Genomic DNA, 15,336 nt, shown 5'->3' with positions numbered 1-15,336 from the left:
TGTTCCTAAATCGCGGTTAGTCATGAAACAACGGCTTCTGATTAGGTGTTCGATTCATAGCGGGGAAGGATGTGAAACCAAATATAGGAAAGTAGCTGTCTAGCAGATGATTTACGTATACAAGTATATTCATAGAAAATAAAATTATCACAGGCTTTATATTTAGATATATCGTTGGCCCAGATGTGATCCATTTTTTCTATTTTTGTATGACAGAACGGAATTGATACGTTACTTCATTGACATTTATTGACGAAGAAAGTTGCTGGTCAACTGGAGATACGAAGGACGAAATTTCCATCGAAATATTGACGGTCATTTGATGTACTTGTGTTGGCTATCTGATAAGTAATCTTTTTCAAGATGAAACAAAAGGCGATCATTGGGTATACCGAAGAAAACTTTTAATAAAATAGAAGATATAGTAGGAAGGGCACTTTTAAGATCCCTTAAATTGCCGTTGTTGTTGTTGTTCATCTTCATTATTGGTATATACTTGAGAAGGAATAGAATAAATGTAAAGAAAATTGTGATGTAAAAGTATCCTTTCCTGGAAAATATCGGCTTCTTCGCTATGTTTGTTTCTACAGTTGCAACTTTGCGGTTGTCAAAGTGGTCGTTCAAAAAAAATTCTCTTGGCAACACAAAGGAAAACAGTACATTCCCAGCTACAGATGTCGTTGCATGCCAGACGCGCATTCAATTTTTTTCTGGTGCTAGAAACCAGCAGGTATTTCCAGCAAGATTTTCCTTCAATCGTTCCAGCGATTCAACATTCATCAATAACTTGATTTTTAGTAGTATTAGCCTCTACTATTTTGCAAATTCAAAGGCTACCCGGTTCCGACCAAACCATAGCCAAACAACAAAAAGTGCACTGCCCAGGACACACATGTTCAATGTACCTCCTTTTTACATGGAGGTGAGCAGAAAGTAGCTTACACAGGGTGAGTACCATTGGTCCATCGTGTTCATCTGGAAAAAAATTGGAAGAAACTATGTGGGGCCTGGAACCCACGTTGAGTAAAAAGTCTCGCGTTCACCTCAGCCGACGCGGGTAGACGGGCCCCCGTCGAAAAACGAGTAATGGTCTTTGACGCATGGACGGAGTCGGAATGCAAATAATGAAGCAATCGAAATCTTGTGTCTCCGGATAGCTCAGTAGTTAGAGCAGAAGGCTGTCGTACGGAAGGTCATGGTTCAAATCTCACTGGTGCCAGTGGGATTCGTATCGTGATTTGACGTCGGATACCAGTCGACTCAGTGGTGACTGAGTACCTGAGTCAAATCAGGGTAATAATCTCTGGCAAGCGCAATACTGACCACATTGCTTCTTACAGTGTACTGTAGTGTACCGTTACGGTTTTGAATGAACACAACACAATTCAAGGCCCTGATCCAACTGGATTGTTGCACCCATGATTATTATTATTAAAAGAACTGGCATCCTCCGTGGACAAACCGAGGAACTCTCAAGAGCCTTCGGAAAAGATGCATTGAAATTTGTGCTCTACAAAAAGCTCGATGATCTGGTGCCGAAAAATTGCGACATATCACCCAAACTCGACAAAAATTTCTCTATTTTGCTAACATACATACCCAATATGGTGTTGGCATTGCCAGTTCTGAAGGTTTTCCCGATGCCATTAAAGAAGTGGTGTGATTTGATGGCCGGCTGATGAAGCTCACCATTATAATAGCTGGTTGTACCATTCACTTTTTCATCGCATGCGCCATAGGCTGATTGACCTGATGTCGAAAAACATGCCTTCTGTCAACGTCTCGATACAAAGACCTGTAACGTGCCTGTTGATGACTATATCGTCATTGCGGGTAACCTTAATAATCATGTGGGTAAAAAGGCAGACGAAAACAGACGCCATGCGGTAGAAGGGCCTGGAGTATGCAACGACGGTCGTGAGCATATTGTTAATTTTGCTAATGTTCACGACCTCCTACATCTGAATACGTGGTCTCATGATTCGACTATATCCCCTTAAGTCGTAAACGTCTTAACAGTGCCACTGACTTCAAAACCGTTTACTTTGAGACCAGCGCACCTCCCAGATAAATCACCGTAATTAACGCATTGGCCCGTCGCGCATTAAATTGTGGCTACTTCATAAGAAAAAAGTAGGAATGATATCACTATCGTGATTACCAACCATTACGAATGTGGAAGAATTATGAAGACAAATTAGAAACACGGCTCGGACTATCCAGCCCCGGACAACCGAGATACTCCATAAGCATTTCCGCCACTGAAGTCGACGAAGCAATAAAACGAATGAAATCAGGGAAACCAATAGAATCTGACCACATCGCATCTGAGCTCTGCAAAGCAACGAGCGAAGACCCAACACTGTAGCTCAATGAGTTTTGCAACCTAACTGGCAAGCAAGGAAGATTGTTCCAATATAAAGAAGGAAAAGTACCGTCCGATCAGGTTGCTGTCTCATGCCATGAATACTTCTGAAAGCATTCTTAACAACTTTATTCGCGAAATCGTTCAAATAACCGTGAATCAATCTAGGCTTATCAAGAACTGCATAACTTCTGACGCAATACATGATGCGCCATTTGCGCCAAAATGGAATGATCGCCTCATGCCACACGGTTTCAGATTGAATCTGAATTAAACAGAATTTCCGTGGTAGCGACCTTAGCCAATGATGAACTGCGTTATGAAATTGAAGTAGCGTTGCATAGCTGGTGTTCTTTGTGATCGGCGTATCTACGAACATCTTCAATGTAAAATTTAGCGGAGCGTCGACCGCTTTGTCGCCATCTATGGTTCTGAGTATTAGCGGACAATAAAGGGCAATGAACGGCGTCTGGCAATAATGGAGGTCAAGGTGTTATGTATGACCATCACATCTGAAATGAGGATCGATGTAGAGTTGCACCGACCGTGAATCTTCGGCTTCTTTGATGATATGGTCGTGTAATTCGCGCCAACGAGAGTACGCTTGCCAAGATTGGTCTGAATATGTCGATGGGAAGTGACCAAGGATGAGCAAAAGTGTGCTAGAAATTGCCCTAAATGATGTGTATTTAGTTATGACACTTATAATAATTCATAATTTTACTGGATTCAATTCATAGACGTATTTGCTTCATTTTAATGTTGGCTACGTCCTTGATGCCAGATAAACCCTGCCCGCCGCAAAATAATAATAATCGTTGGCGCAACAATCCATATTGGATCAGGGCCTTGAAGTGTGTTAGAGCACTTCATTCAAGACCGTAACGGTACACTACAGTAGACTGTAGGAGGCAATGTGAGATTATTACCCTGATTTGACTCAGGTACTCATTTACAGCTGAGTCGACTGGTATCCGACGTCAAATCACGATGCAAATTCCACTGCCACCAGTGAGATTTGAACCGCGACCTTCCTTATGACAGCCTAGTGCTCTAACCACTGAGCTATCCGGACACGCAAAGACATTAGCTAATATGGTACGTTTGTGGGCTGATTGGTTCGGCCGACGGTCGCCGCAAAGACCATCCAGGCATGGAGCAAGAATTACATGCGTTTCTCCACCGCTGGGAAACATTTCTTATAATTGTTCAAATACAAACATATTGCATACGGGCTCTGTGACTATTTGACTGTTAAAATCCCCAAGTATGATTTTGACATCATATCTTGAACTGGCTTCGAGGGTTCATTCTATTGCCTCGTAGAAGGTATCCGTCTCCGACTCTGCAATCTCCTCTGTAGGGGCGTGAACGTTAATGAGGCTTATGTTTCTAAACGTGCCTCGCAAGCGCTGAGTGCGAAGCCGTTCGCTTATGTTTTTCAAGCCGATAACAACAAGGTTCATTTTTTGGCTGACTAAGAAACCTATTCCTAGCACATGGTTTACTGGATGGCCACTATAATCTATGATGTAGTGACTCTTCTCCAGGAAACTGGTCTCTGTCCAACGCATCTGCTGCAATGCTGCAATGCACGGTATCGGCTAGCTGCTTGGCAGCTCCATCTCTGTAGAGGGAGCGCACGTTCCATGAGAAAATGTGCAAATCGTTATTCCGTTTTCGTTGTCGGGTTCCTCGTTATAACATCTGTCCATTCCGAGGCTCTTGTTGTGGCTTCGTAACGAGTTGTTTTCCGTGTAGGGTTGTCAACCCTACCGAACCCCCAACCTGAAGGACCAGTTGATACAATTTGTCCCGTTTTTAGGCGCGGGAGACTCGCCTTCTTCCTTCTCCGTCTGCAGCTTTTCATTAAAAAGAGCTCCCAGCGGTCACCACGTGAAGGTGGAGATAGGGTTTGGTAGTAGAACTGTTGGTGTTAATTCAGCAGACATTTCCCAGGTTTTATGCTCCATCGTGGATACAAATCCACGTTTCACCCAGGGACCTATACTACCCTTTGACCACCACCAATAAGTTATAATTAACAAGAATAATTGATTTACGACTAAAATTCTGAAGTCCAATACGCAAGGAAGCTACTTTTCCCGAGTCCATTTAAAATTTTGTGTAAAAGGAAATCTTTACGTCTATCTGTCTGTCAGACGCACTTTTCTCAGAGATAGATGTACAAATCTACAGGAAGTTTGATGTGAAGGTTGAAACAGTAAACACCTACATGCAGTGGTTAATATCGTTCTATGCTGGGTACAAGAGAGGGTTCACAGATGCAAAATGAGGATGTTTGATTTTTTTCACCGAATATAGCCATGTGAGTTATCAAATGAAAAGTCTTGTTAATTATTATATTTACCGGCGCCATAACCCAACCGAAATCTGCAAAATCAGTGAATTCTCGCTATGTTGCTCCTAGGGCTACAAAACCCTGTATACCGATATCTGCTCAAATAAAATGAGTGATAGAACATGACTACATTTTTTATAAATTGAGGGGAGATCCCTCTTTTATACCGGAAGCATCCAGCTTTCAGTTTTCCAACTTGTTTCCTATTTCCGACTAAAATATTAAATTATGCTAACATCATCCCAAATATTCCAGGCTAAAATAGGAATAATTGCTCAAATTCTAAGAGCCGGAAAATGCTAATAATAATAATTTTACTTCGAATTCACCATTACCTGTAGGATGTTAATGGAAGAATAAGAATATCGCAGAAACAAAAACAAAATTTGCTTCTATCTTGTAAATTCAAAATATACCCTGAATTATATTTAGCCTTGGGATGATTTACTAAAATAGACCCAAAAAAATTTTATTGTAAGAGATTTTTCCTCCGTGGGAGGAAAGGTTTGCCCCTCATTCGCTCAGCTCTCTGGTGTTCCTTGAAATAAAATCCTATTCGCCATAATGTTCGGAAAATCCTTATTCTCACTTCAAGAATAAAGAATTTATACACCTTCGTATTTTCTGTACGTAGGTCAAAGTCTCACGACGACTCTGAGATACATCCAAGAATTTTGGATTAAAGTTTGTATTGGTTCAGTAGAACTCCTTAGCTGAATCCCACTCAAATGTCAAGAAGGGTTTGAGAACTGATTGCCTAATAATGCAGCTCCGAGCCAGTGGCTAATATGAAGGAAATTATGCCTAATTCATATGAAAGTGAAGGTTCTTATATAAACTTGAACAGTAGATAATCCACCCGTGGGAAGATTTTCAAATTCGATATAAAATCTTCATGTTTCATTTCCAGGTTGCAAAACAGGGGTAAGAAAACATTTCGGTAACTTGATGGTGGAACGTAATTTTTTCTCAGAATTGTGAATAAATGATGCAAAAGCGGTAGCATAATGCAGGGCATGTAGGGTGATTGTCGGGAATTACAGCCTATGCGAATGATATACAGAAATACAAAACACCATCTGAAAATTATTATCCTTCCAATTCACTTCAACCTTCTCCAGGCAGTTCTCCCTACGAGTTGTATGCAATGAGCACTGCTATTACTTATGTATTACCTTCAGAAATCATTAGCATTCTTCATTCTATTTCTCGAATCCTATTACGGGGACCTCCAGACTCTACGCAAGGATTGCAATTTCGGCAACACAGGCATTCATTGAAAAGGTAAAATTATAGGTTTAACCGCGAGCAAAACCGCTCAAAGTATCGTCTGACAAATTTGGTACCGAAGGCATGCTTGTCAAGGTACTCGTATTTCGAGTGGATATCTACGGACTGTTTATACCTCATTCAGGAAAAATTCACTTTCTGAATCACTTTCTACAAATGTCACACCGGTAGAATCCATGAATAGGATACGGCTTCAAAAGCTGATTTGAAATCATTGTTAGCTGTCAAGGAATTTCGTATTTGACCGACAGCTAGTATGCGGCTATATACATAAGGGTTTACATGTATGATATGCATGTAAGATACCTTAGGTTTTACAAACAGAAAAGTAAAAAACCTTCGCTATGATGGATTTTCACTTTTACCTATAATTCCATCCCCATTCGATATATATACATCTCAAAACTGAACAGGCCACTAACCTACATTTCACTGACAGCTTTGAAAGACCCACTCCCTTCGCTGTCATTCTATGTATAGCACATACATTTTGCAAAGTATAATTGGAGAATGGGAAGGTAAGTTTCAAGTTGAATTTTTACTTCCACCTACCTTTAAAAGGAGAAAATCCTCGATGTTACGTTGCCCAGGAAGGTCAAACCATAGGATGTGTAGCGTAGAATAAACCTTCAACATCCGAAAAAATCGCAATTATCATTCTATTTTATAAAATTTTCTGATGGTTTTGCTGTTATTAGGGAGTCACCTTAAATAAATAAAACATCAAATCAATATCTGAGTTGGCCTCGAAAAAGAATCTTTCCGGAGATGAATGAAAATTTGTAAATGCAATTTATAGGTAGAAAGAAGAAATCTTGTTTCACCAAGATCAGCCTGCGTGGTTTTATAAGTTGGTGACACTTGGGTTCTTCGAACCCAAAGATCAACCCACAGAGGAGGGTATAATCTCTAGAAACCTGCGGAAGTGCGCATATTATACCATATGCTATGTGGATAGCGATTATTGTATGTCAAGGAATTTATCGAATATATTCTCCATTTTATTTGTAGAGGTAGTTCCTTGTCACTACCAAATTTTCGTGAGTTCTAGATCAATAGCTAGCTTGAAGTTCCACTGATTGTGCTTATAGGCAGTTCCCTAGCTACCGGGTGCAGGCAATCGATTCTAGTAGTTGTTGTTGTTTTCTGCTTGTCCCCTAGGGCCCGGCAGGCTAACAGTCCAAAGAGGACCTGACCGTTATTGAGTTGATGACACTTAAATTCACGCCATGATGTACATTCATGTTTTTAGTGGTTATCGAAGTTGATGATAATGAACAGGATGCATATTTTGAGTTTTAGTATACAAAAAGATGAGTTCCCGGAAAACCAGGATCCATGCTAGAATCGAGGGTGGTTGAAACCAAGCTTCAGTATTCCTTCTAGTATATCAAAATGTTATCTGCGTTTTCCATTCGAATGGCCCCCAGCCCAGACCAGAAAGCCAGCAGTACCAACTTGACGCCCGAACACATAGAGGCTACTCGGTAGTTTAAAGGTGTTTGACACCATGTGGACCAAGTACTTTTACGTGATTCTAGCAACCAGTGCAAACTATTGAAGCGCCGAAGGGTAACACTAAATCAATGCAAGAGACAAGAACGGGGATGGCAGAAAATGCCGTACCACGATGGAACTGAAACTATATGCATTATAATCTGACTCTAGCCTCCTTAAAGAAATATAAACGGTCATCAATCATGAAAGGATCTTCACTCAAAAATATTTATTAAAGGTTAAAAAACGTATTATACTATCTATACTTAACCGGAAACGGGGCATAATCCTTACACTCGGAGATTATGTGTTCGTTAATTTCTCTAACTATGCAAGTGTTACATTTGTCCGAGAAAAATTTTGTTATATGTGTGATTGGTTTCACAATTTAGTAATTTTTCGTGAGAAGCTGTAAACGTAAATGCAGCTTCCGGTTGAATTATGGGTAAAGAAGTGTGCATGAGAAATGGGGGGTTAAAGCAAGGGCATGTATTTCGCGTAATTGACAAGTATGGAGAGTCTGCAATGATAGCAACCTTTTCCTCACCTATCCTGAAAGCGACTTTAATGGCTTGAAACACAGCAAAAAGTTTAACCATCAAAACCGAACTGGCATCCAAGGAAAAACGTAATACTTGCGTCCCATCCGGACCAACCACCGCGCAGGCAGCCGCCACCTGGGCTCTGCCACAGGGGTCCCTCAAATCATACGACAGGATAACCTGAATCTTATTAGAGGTTGCGGGAAGAACATTGGAAATTACAGTGTCAAACAAGCTACTGAAAGATTTATAAATCGAGGAGAGACCATTTTTAGTATCCGAGTTCTGAGCCATCAAAAGATAGGCTTTAGGATTTCTATTCTTTAATTTAAGAAGCTATTTGGCTTCTGAAGCAGGGATGCGGCTTTTTGGCCAAAACAAAAATCTGATGCAACGAAGTGGTTCTGGTCAGCCCCAAAGCTCCCCCCCCCCAGATATTGAGTTGAGCTTGTTTTGAAAATATTTTGACAGATTCATAGTGAACGTAGCATCGTACTCTATAATGGGCCTTACCACTGATCTGTAGAGAATGATGGTCATACGGGATGTGTGACCCCAAGAAAAACCAATTGAAAAATTAATCAACCTGCTTGCCTTTGCGTTTTTAAGAATAATGGAGTTCAAGTGGTCTCTGATCGAAATCGTCCTCGATATCTCCCTGCCTAAAAAGGTGATGAATTTGACATGTAAGGCTAAGATTATTCATTTTAATGGACAATGGTGTTACCATGCTTCAGTTGAAGGATATAGATTGGGATTTGGTTATGTTGATTTGGAAGTCGACAATCAATCGTCTCTAGTGGCTAAAATGAGGAAATCCTCCCCATATTATAAGATTTCAATACTATGAGAGCATTTATTATGCATTGATGTTGTATAGATACTAAACAACATTGGACTTCAAACGAACCCTTGGGGAATATCATTACCAACTTGAACGCTGTCCACCCCTAGTTATAGACGTCGAGTGGACATTATCCTTGACACCCATTAAACAATTTCAGCAGGAAAGCGGAAATGTGGCATTTTGTCATTAAGGGCAGCCAGATCAACCTTCTCATTGGCGTTTTTCACATCCAGCAGCAAAGCCAACACCTGCTCACCTTTACCTTTTGCTATAGAAATGTGCAAAAAGATATCATTGATGCAAGCAGACTTAGATTTGCCTGCCGAATAGGCATGACAGTTAGCAAGCAGGACTTTGTATTCATCAATGAAACTATTGATACGAACCTTGATCATAGAATTAAATATAATAGTTTGGCAAACACACTAATGAGTGCAATAGAGCGGTTACTGGTCAAAAGTTCTGGGTCCTTAAGTGTTTGTGGGATGAGTACCACCCGAATAATAAACCAATCCTCAGGAGGACTAAGCTTATACCAGATGAAGTTAAACCCTTGTGGCAGCGTTATTTCGGCGCCAACCAGAGTACATGCTGATAAGTGACATTATCCGTACCAGGGGCGGTGGCACGCTTGTGTCTGAGCAAACCAGCAGTCAGCTATTCTAGTGAGAAGGGCTGAGAAACGGTGGGATATCTAAGGATATCCGGAAGAGAGGGGGAAGGAGGACTGGACTGCCAGCCAGAAAATCAAGGTTGTTCTTAGGATCCCAACATAGAGACATGTTGCTAAGGTAATTACGAAAACCCTTCATTGATTTTTAGGAAGACTTGACATTTTTTGCAACAGGTAAGTCAGACCAAATTTCATGCCGACGCTTCCGGTTCGCGTCAGCAACAAGCATTTCCACTGAGAGAAAATTTGCGGTGCTGGATCGAGCCCTGAATCGCCTATTCGCGATCTGCTTCCTTTTAAAGTACAATTTAAATTCCGGATTCCACCACGTCTTCCGCTGGTCCATGTTATTAGTGGAAGGCCTAGTTGCATTAGAAATTTCCCTTTTCAATATGTTAGTAAGAGTAAATATATCTACCTGAGGTGCGGCTTTAAACTGTTTGAATCAATCTTGAATTTTGGAATTTAGCACCTGCATAGATATGCAAATGGGATTGTGATGACTAATAGATATTTTATTCATAATCGGATTCGACTGCCAACATGGACTAGTAGAATTAGCAACAGCTATGTCCAGAACCGAGCTTAATTGATTAGACATACAAGGGTTAAAAAAAAGGTGCGCATCCCATTATTGAGAAAATTAAATGAGGAGGACAGTCATACACTTTTCCGAAATGACGGCATCTCTGAAAGATAAAAGAATGCGGTTTTCTTGTTGAACCTTTCACAACAATTTTCGACTGAGAGCTGAGGAAATTGGGTAGGTGTATGTAAAGTGGAAATCTGTACCGTCTAGTCGTTGCCTGAGATTAGCAAAGCCCCCTCCCCCTTGCGATTTTCTTTTAACTATAGTTCAGACAGAAGCATCCAGTTCGGAACCCCGCTAGCCTTCCATGTCCCCTTCCTAGAAGGACAATAAAAATCTAGTGGTTTCAGGCTCCTTCACAAAATTCTGTGGAAGTCACAGTCACCTGATATTTTCCCAGGTATGAAATAGTTTTCACGTTCCAATTGTATTAAGTTTCGTATTTACATGATTGCATAATTTGTTAAGAAGTAGAAGAGTATGTACTTCACCACGTTACTCAATCGTAAGGCATCCACTGAGGTTCCACTTCTCATGGATGTAATGGCTAGTCAGTATAACATGTCCGGAATGGTCCTGCAAATAGAAGTGGAATCATCTCTAATATAAAAGCAATCGAAGAAAGGATAAGGTGTTGGCGTACGTCGTGTTGTAGGAAAGATAATAGCTAAAATAGTCCACAAATAACACGAATAACACTCCCAAAGTCTGATCCATAGAGAGCAGCAGATTGTCCTGGACAAGGCAAAGAAAATGTTGTTAATGTCACAAAACTGCGGGCATTCAGCCTACCCGATACACTACATAATAACCGAACACGGGCGAACGTTTTGCGTGAAACACTGAGATCCTGTGTAAATGTGCACGCATTGCTGCACAATCAAATATCACGTTCATGCCAACCTTTTCACTGGCAACAGTACTGAAAAGGTTCAAGAATACTCTTACATCTAGAAGGGACTAAAAACTACCACGATGAGTGATCTATAGAGGCACCAGCCTGTGTTCTGATATCAACCCACATGTACCACATACGAAAAGGACAAATTTTAATCTATAATACTATAAATTTGTATTATGTGTTTTATTATTTTGTATGCTTAAGATTGATTTCCAAAAAAAAAATTGAAAATTTTGTTACGTTCTGTTATGAAATGTATTTGAACAAATGCCCAAATGGGACCTACATCGAGATTTTTTTTTTATTTGGCGCTAACCAGAGACCGTACTAAGCTTATCAGTTAAAATGACGTTTCCCTTGTGAGATGTCATCAACTCGCAATCGTATTGACGTTAACAGCCGGTGTATCCTGTCATGCTATTTTCCTTCCCTTCATGGCCAAAGAGTTTCTAGAAATTTTCCTAGCAATTGAAAGCTATAAGTTAACTTTACTGGACTTCTTATCTAAACTTTACCCATAATTTTCGCTCGCTAAATGTCTGATTTACCGCAACTTTATTATAATGAGAATGATTCAAGATATATTTATGGATGTAGCCCCCTTTAAATAAAAAATCCCTAACCATTATCAAAAGTGGGGCGCATTCACATGTAAGTTCAAACGACGAATGACAAACGCCTATCGACTTATTTTTTCCACCATGCTGCTGACACCAACGCGTAATACTCAGAAATTAACTAATGTTGCAGGTAACCTATTCTTCTAAAATAATAGATTAAAATCTCGGTTATTTCTTAGATCAGAGTCCAATTTCTTTCATATTTTACCATTTTATTATAATAACTGTATTCGTCATCTCATATTTACCATTTCAGTTTTCAAATTCAAATGAAGAGCAAGTGACGCTTAAAGGGCTAGATTTTGATGCAGCTGGTGTTTACTTCTGTGAAGTTTCAACGAATACTCCAATCTTCACGAAAGCATCACAGGAAGAGCAGCTTTATGTGATATGTAAACTCATTAACACAAATACATAATTTTCTCTGTAACTAAGTTATTGCAAATCCTTCTAGTGCCTCAAACCGGACCGCCCAGAATATCTTTCAACAAGCGCCACTTTTTCGTGGGTGAAAGATTGATAGCGAACTGTACAACTTCAAAAGCTCGCCCAGCGCCCCACATAACATGGCTGATCAATGGGAAGAAGGTAATTTCACTACCCCCTAATTAAATTTTCCAACAAAAACCAACATGTTTTTCCACATTCGCCCATCACCCTCAGAGTCTTTTACATTCCGCTCCATATACTGCACGTTTTTGTATAGCTACCATTCTCTGTTCCCCAACAGGGGGTTGTTTGTCTCGGACAATTAATCATCTAAGTGATTTTCTATTTTTCTTTGGCATTTTTCCGAAAAAAAAAATAACATTTCACCTGGGAAAACATATCAATTGCCGATGGGGTCGATTGCGGATTGATGGAAATGGAAAATTCAACAGGTGGATGAAAAGTACGTAAGGACTCTCCACCCCTATGCAGCAGGTGGCAAGAACAGTCATCGATCAAAATCCCATCAGCCGTCACACCAACAGCAATCACCCAATAGTCCGCCAATTGACTTAGTTGACGCCAATAAGGGGTTGCGATCGTCATCGTCAAGTCGGAAAGGTAAGTCGATACATTTTCCCTTACATCTTTTTATTATAGAAGACAATATGCGGTGGAAGTGGATAAATTACTTAAAAGTAAAGTAGAGAGGTATTTCTATATTAAGAAAAACGCAACTTCTTCAGTCGTTAGCATAACGTTAATTTTGCTCAGTTTTGAAAACGAAATAAAAAAAACTTGAACGTGTCTAATTCTAAAGTTATAAACGCATCTTTTCAAGATACTGGCTGGTCTTGGAGAGCGCGAGGCGAATATGTATTTCTTTGCTATTAAGAGACATTTGAATACGAATGTGAATTCGGTAACATCTTCACAATAGATGTTTGTGACTGTTAAAGGTCACATTTATCTAAGGAAAAACTGAGGTAAGAAAAGGTGCTGGGTGGAATTCAGGTCCATTCTGAGAATGATAATGGAAAAATTGTGTCTCACGTTTAGCCGAAAATTTCATTTATTGCACACGAATCTCATATCTTATCTGCTAAATTTTCGAGTTTCATATATCAAATATAAACAAAAATTAAAAATTAATGATTGTGGCACATCTGCAATACAAAAACGATCTCAATAAATGGATAGGTATACGGATGTCGAGAAATTAATTGCCCTTGTAACTTATGAAAATCATACAGTACTTCAAACATTTAGTGTTCAAAATGATTCTGCAAATAAGGCACAGTATTTTTATAGACCACTCGTAAGGAGTTAAAATTAAACGTTAGAGTGAATTATTTTTGTTGAGCTTCTAATTAAATGTTCCCATGCTGAAATCTTGAAAGAGTATTCAAAGTCCAAGCATAGTAATCCCCAACCATAACGACACCTCTTTTTTCCAAGGCTTTGCGTGTAGAGTCAAACCTAAAATTGGATTACCATCTGTCCACCTATCTGGCGCACGCATTGTATTCGAAAATCGTTGTAACTATTGAACTGAAAATTGGTGGGAATATTGGAACTAAGAAACCCCCTCTCATGCAGTGAATCTCATCGTTTTTAAGGTTTTGTGTAAACACAAAACCTTATTAAAATCGGTTTACCGTCTGTCTGTCTGTCTGTCTGTCTGTCTGTCTGTCTGTCCGTCTGTCTGTCTGTCTGTCTGTCTGTCTGTCTGTCTGTCTGTCCGTCACACGCATTTTTCTCGGAAACGGTTATAGCGATTGACACCAAATTTGGTAGAAAGATGGGAACTGTGAACGCTCACGCATACAGTGAGTTACATCCTTTTACGTCGAATTTAAGGGGGGTCCCCATACATGCAAAAGGGGGGTGCAAATTTTTTTTGCATCAAATATACTCATGTGGGGTATCAAATTAAAGGTCTCGGTTAGTACTTTTCGAAGCCGGTCTTAGTTTTGACATTTGTTGGAAAGGTGGGGAGTGCGGGGGGTTGGAAGTGACCATTCCTTTAAGGGGGCCATTCTCAGAAACTACCAAACCGAAAAATCTGAAAAAAATCAGGAGGCTGCCACTATATGGTGCCTGGGCTCCGAAATACCTTCCATACTGATATCTGTACAAATAAAGTTAATAATAGTATATTACCATAATTTTTAGCAATTGGCTGCAAAACCCCCCTTAAGTTCATGTTAGCACCATGAAATTCCGCAGTAATATAGAGTATAACATAGAGCATGATCTCACCAGGTTTGGTCGAAATTGCGCTATTACTAACAAAGTTATAATACGTCAAAGTTATCGCTTCCTTGCAAATTAAAGACTATGAATGTCAATATCATCCGAAAGTGAATATTCTCACATAATACATGTATACATGTATATGCATTTATTACGTGCTACGTACTAAGAAATACACAAAACCTTTCGTACCTGAAGCGCCCAGCTTCCGGTTTCCCGACTTGTTTGTTAAGTTGTTAAGTTGAGCTAGGCCAAGAATTCCCGGCAAGCTGCAGCTTCAAGCAATCCGGACTATTATGTCTATTGTGCGGTCCTCTAGAAACAGCTACATCTGCCTTATCCGATGGGCAGAGGCATCAAGCAACAAAAATGCCGGTTTAAAGACCTTAGACTTTTCAAGGAGATTTTTGCCTGCCAATATTTTATGTCGAGCTTAATTTTTTTTTTTTCAAATATAGCATGTGAAGCATTAAATAAAACATCTTGATTCGGACCATTCGAAACGGATAAGTTTTATCAGCAATTGTAAGCGCAGGGTGTGAGGGCTCTAGGGGGACGCACCTAAATCAAAGACGAATTTTCCAAAACTCGACTCGACTGGATCGATGATGCTTCTATATAACATCAAGGACTCAAAAGATCTTCCTCCCATCCCCATTTGCTCTAATAAACTTAGTAATATCTCTCTACGACAAATTATTGGCTATCCCGACAGCGAACTATAGACAATAGTAATTGGTTGTTTTCCTCATTTAAGCGTGGAATTTTTTCAAGACGACGCCTACAATTAAGATCCGCAATCGCAACCTCCGTAAAAACAAAGAAATCTCTCTATCATCGTGTGTAAGTCATAAAAAATTCGTCACGTTCAAATCAGAATCAAATCTGCAGGTGCCACGCAAGTAAACGGCTATTTGACAAATCAAGTGCACAAGTGAACACCTGCCCATGAAGTGACACGTAAC

At 39.9% G+C, this 15,336-nt stretch overlaps 1 protein-coding gene across 2 annotated transcripts in view; it reads left to right on the top strand.

The window, feature by feature from the left end:
* The window catches only part of LOC119653115, a 225,259-nt gene that overhangs the window by 133,334 nt on the left and 76,589 nt on the right, over positions 1-15,336 (top strand). For both annotated transcript variants that reach the window (XM_038057639.1, XM_038057640.1), the window contains exons 4-6: positions 11,943-12,078; positions 12,141-12,274; positions 12,568-12,736. In XM_038057639.1, the coding sequence (XP_037913567.1) occupies positions 11,943-12,078; positions 12,141-12,274; positions 12,568-12,736 (439 nt within the window). The remainder of the gene's footprint in view (positions 1-11,942; positions 12,079-12,140; positions 12,275-12,567; positions 12,737-15,336) is intronic.

Source organism: Hermetia illucens, chromosome 3 (genome assembly GCF_905115235.1).
Source record: "Hermetia illucens chromosome 3, iHerIll2.2.curated.20191125, whole genome shotgun sequence".
Classification (NCBI taxonomy): domain Eukaryota; kingdom Metazoa; phylum Arthropoda; class Insecta; order Diptera; family Stratiomyidae; genus Hermetia; species Hermetia illucens.
The sequence above is the reverse complement of the archived record's forward strand: the minus strand, read 5'-3'. Positions and strand labels throughout refer to the sequence as shown.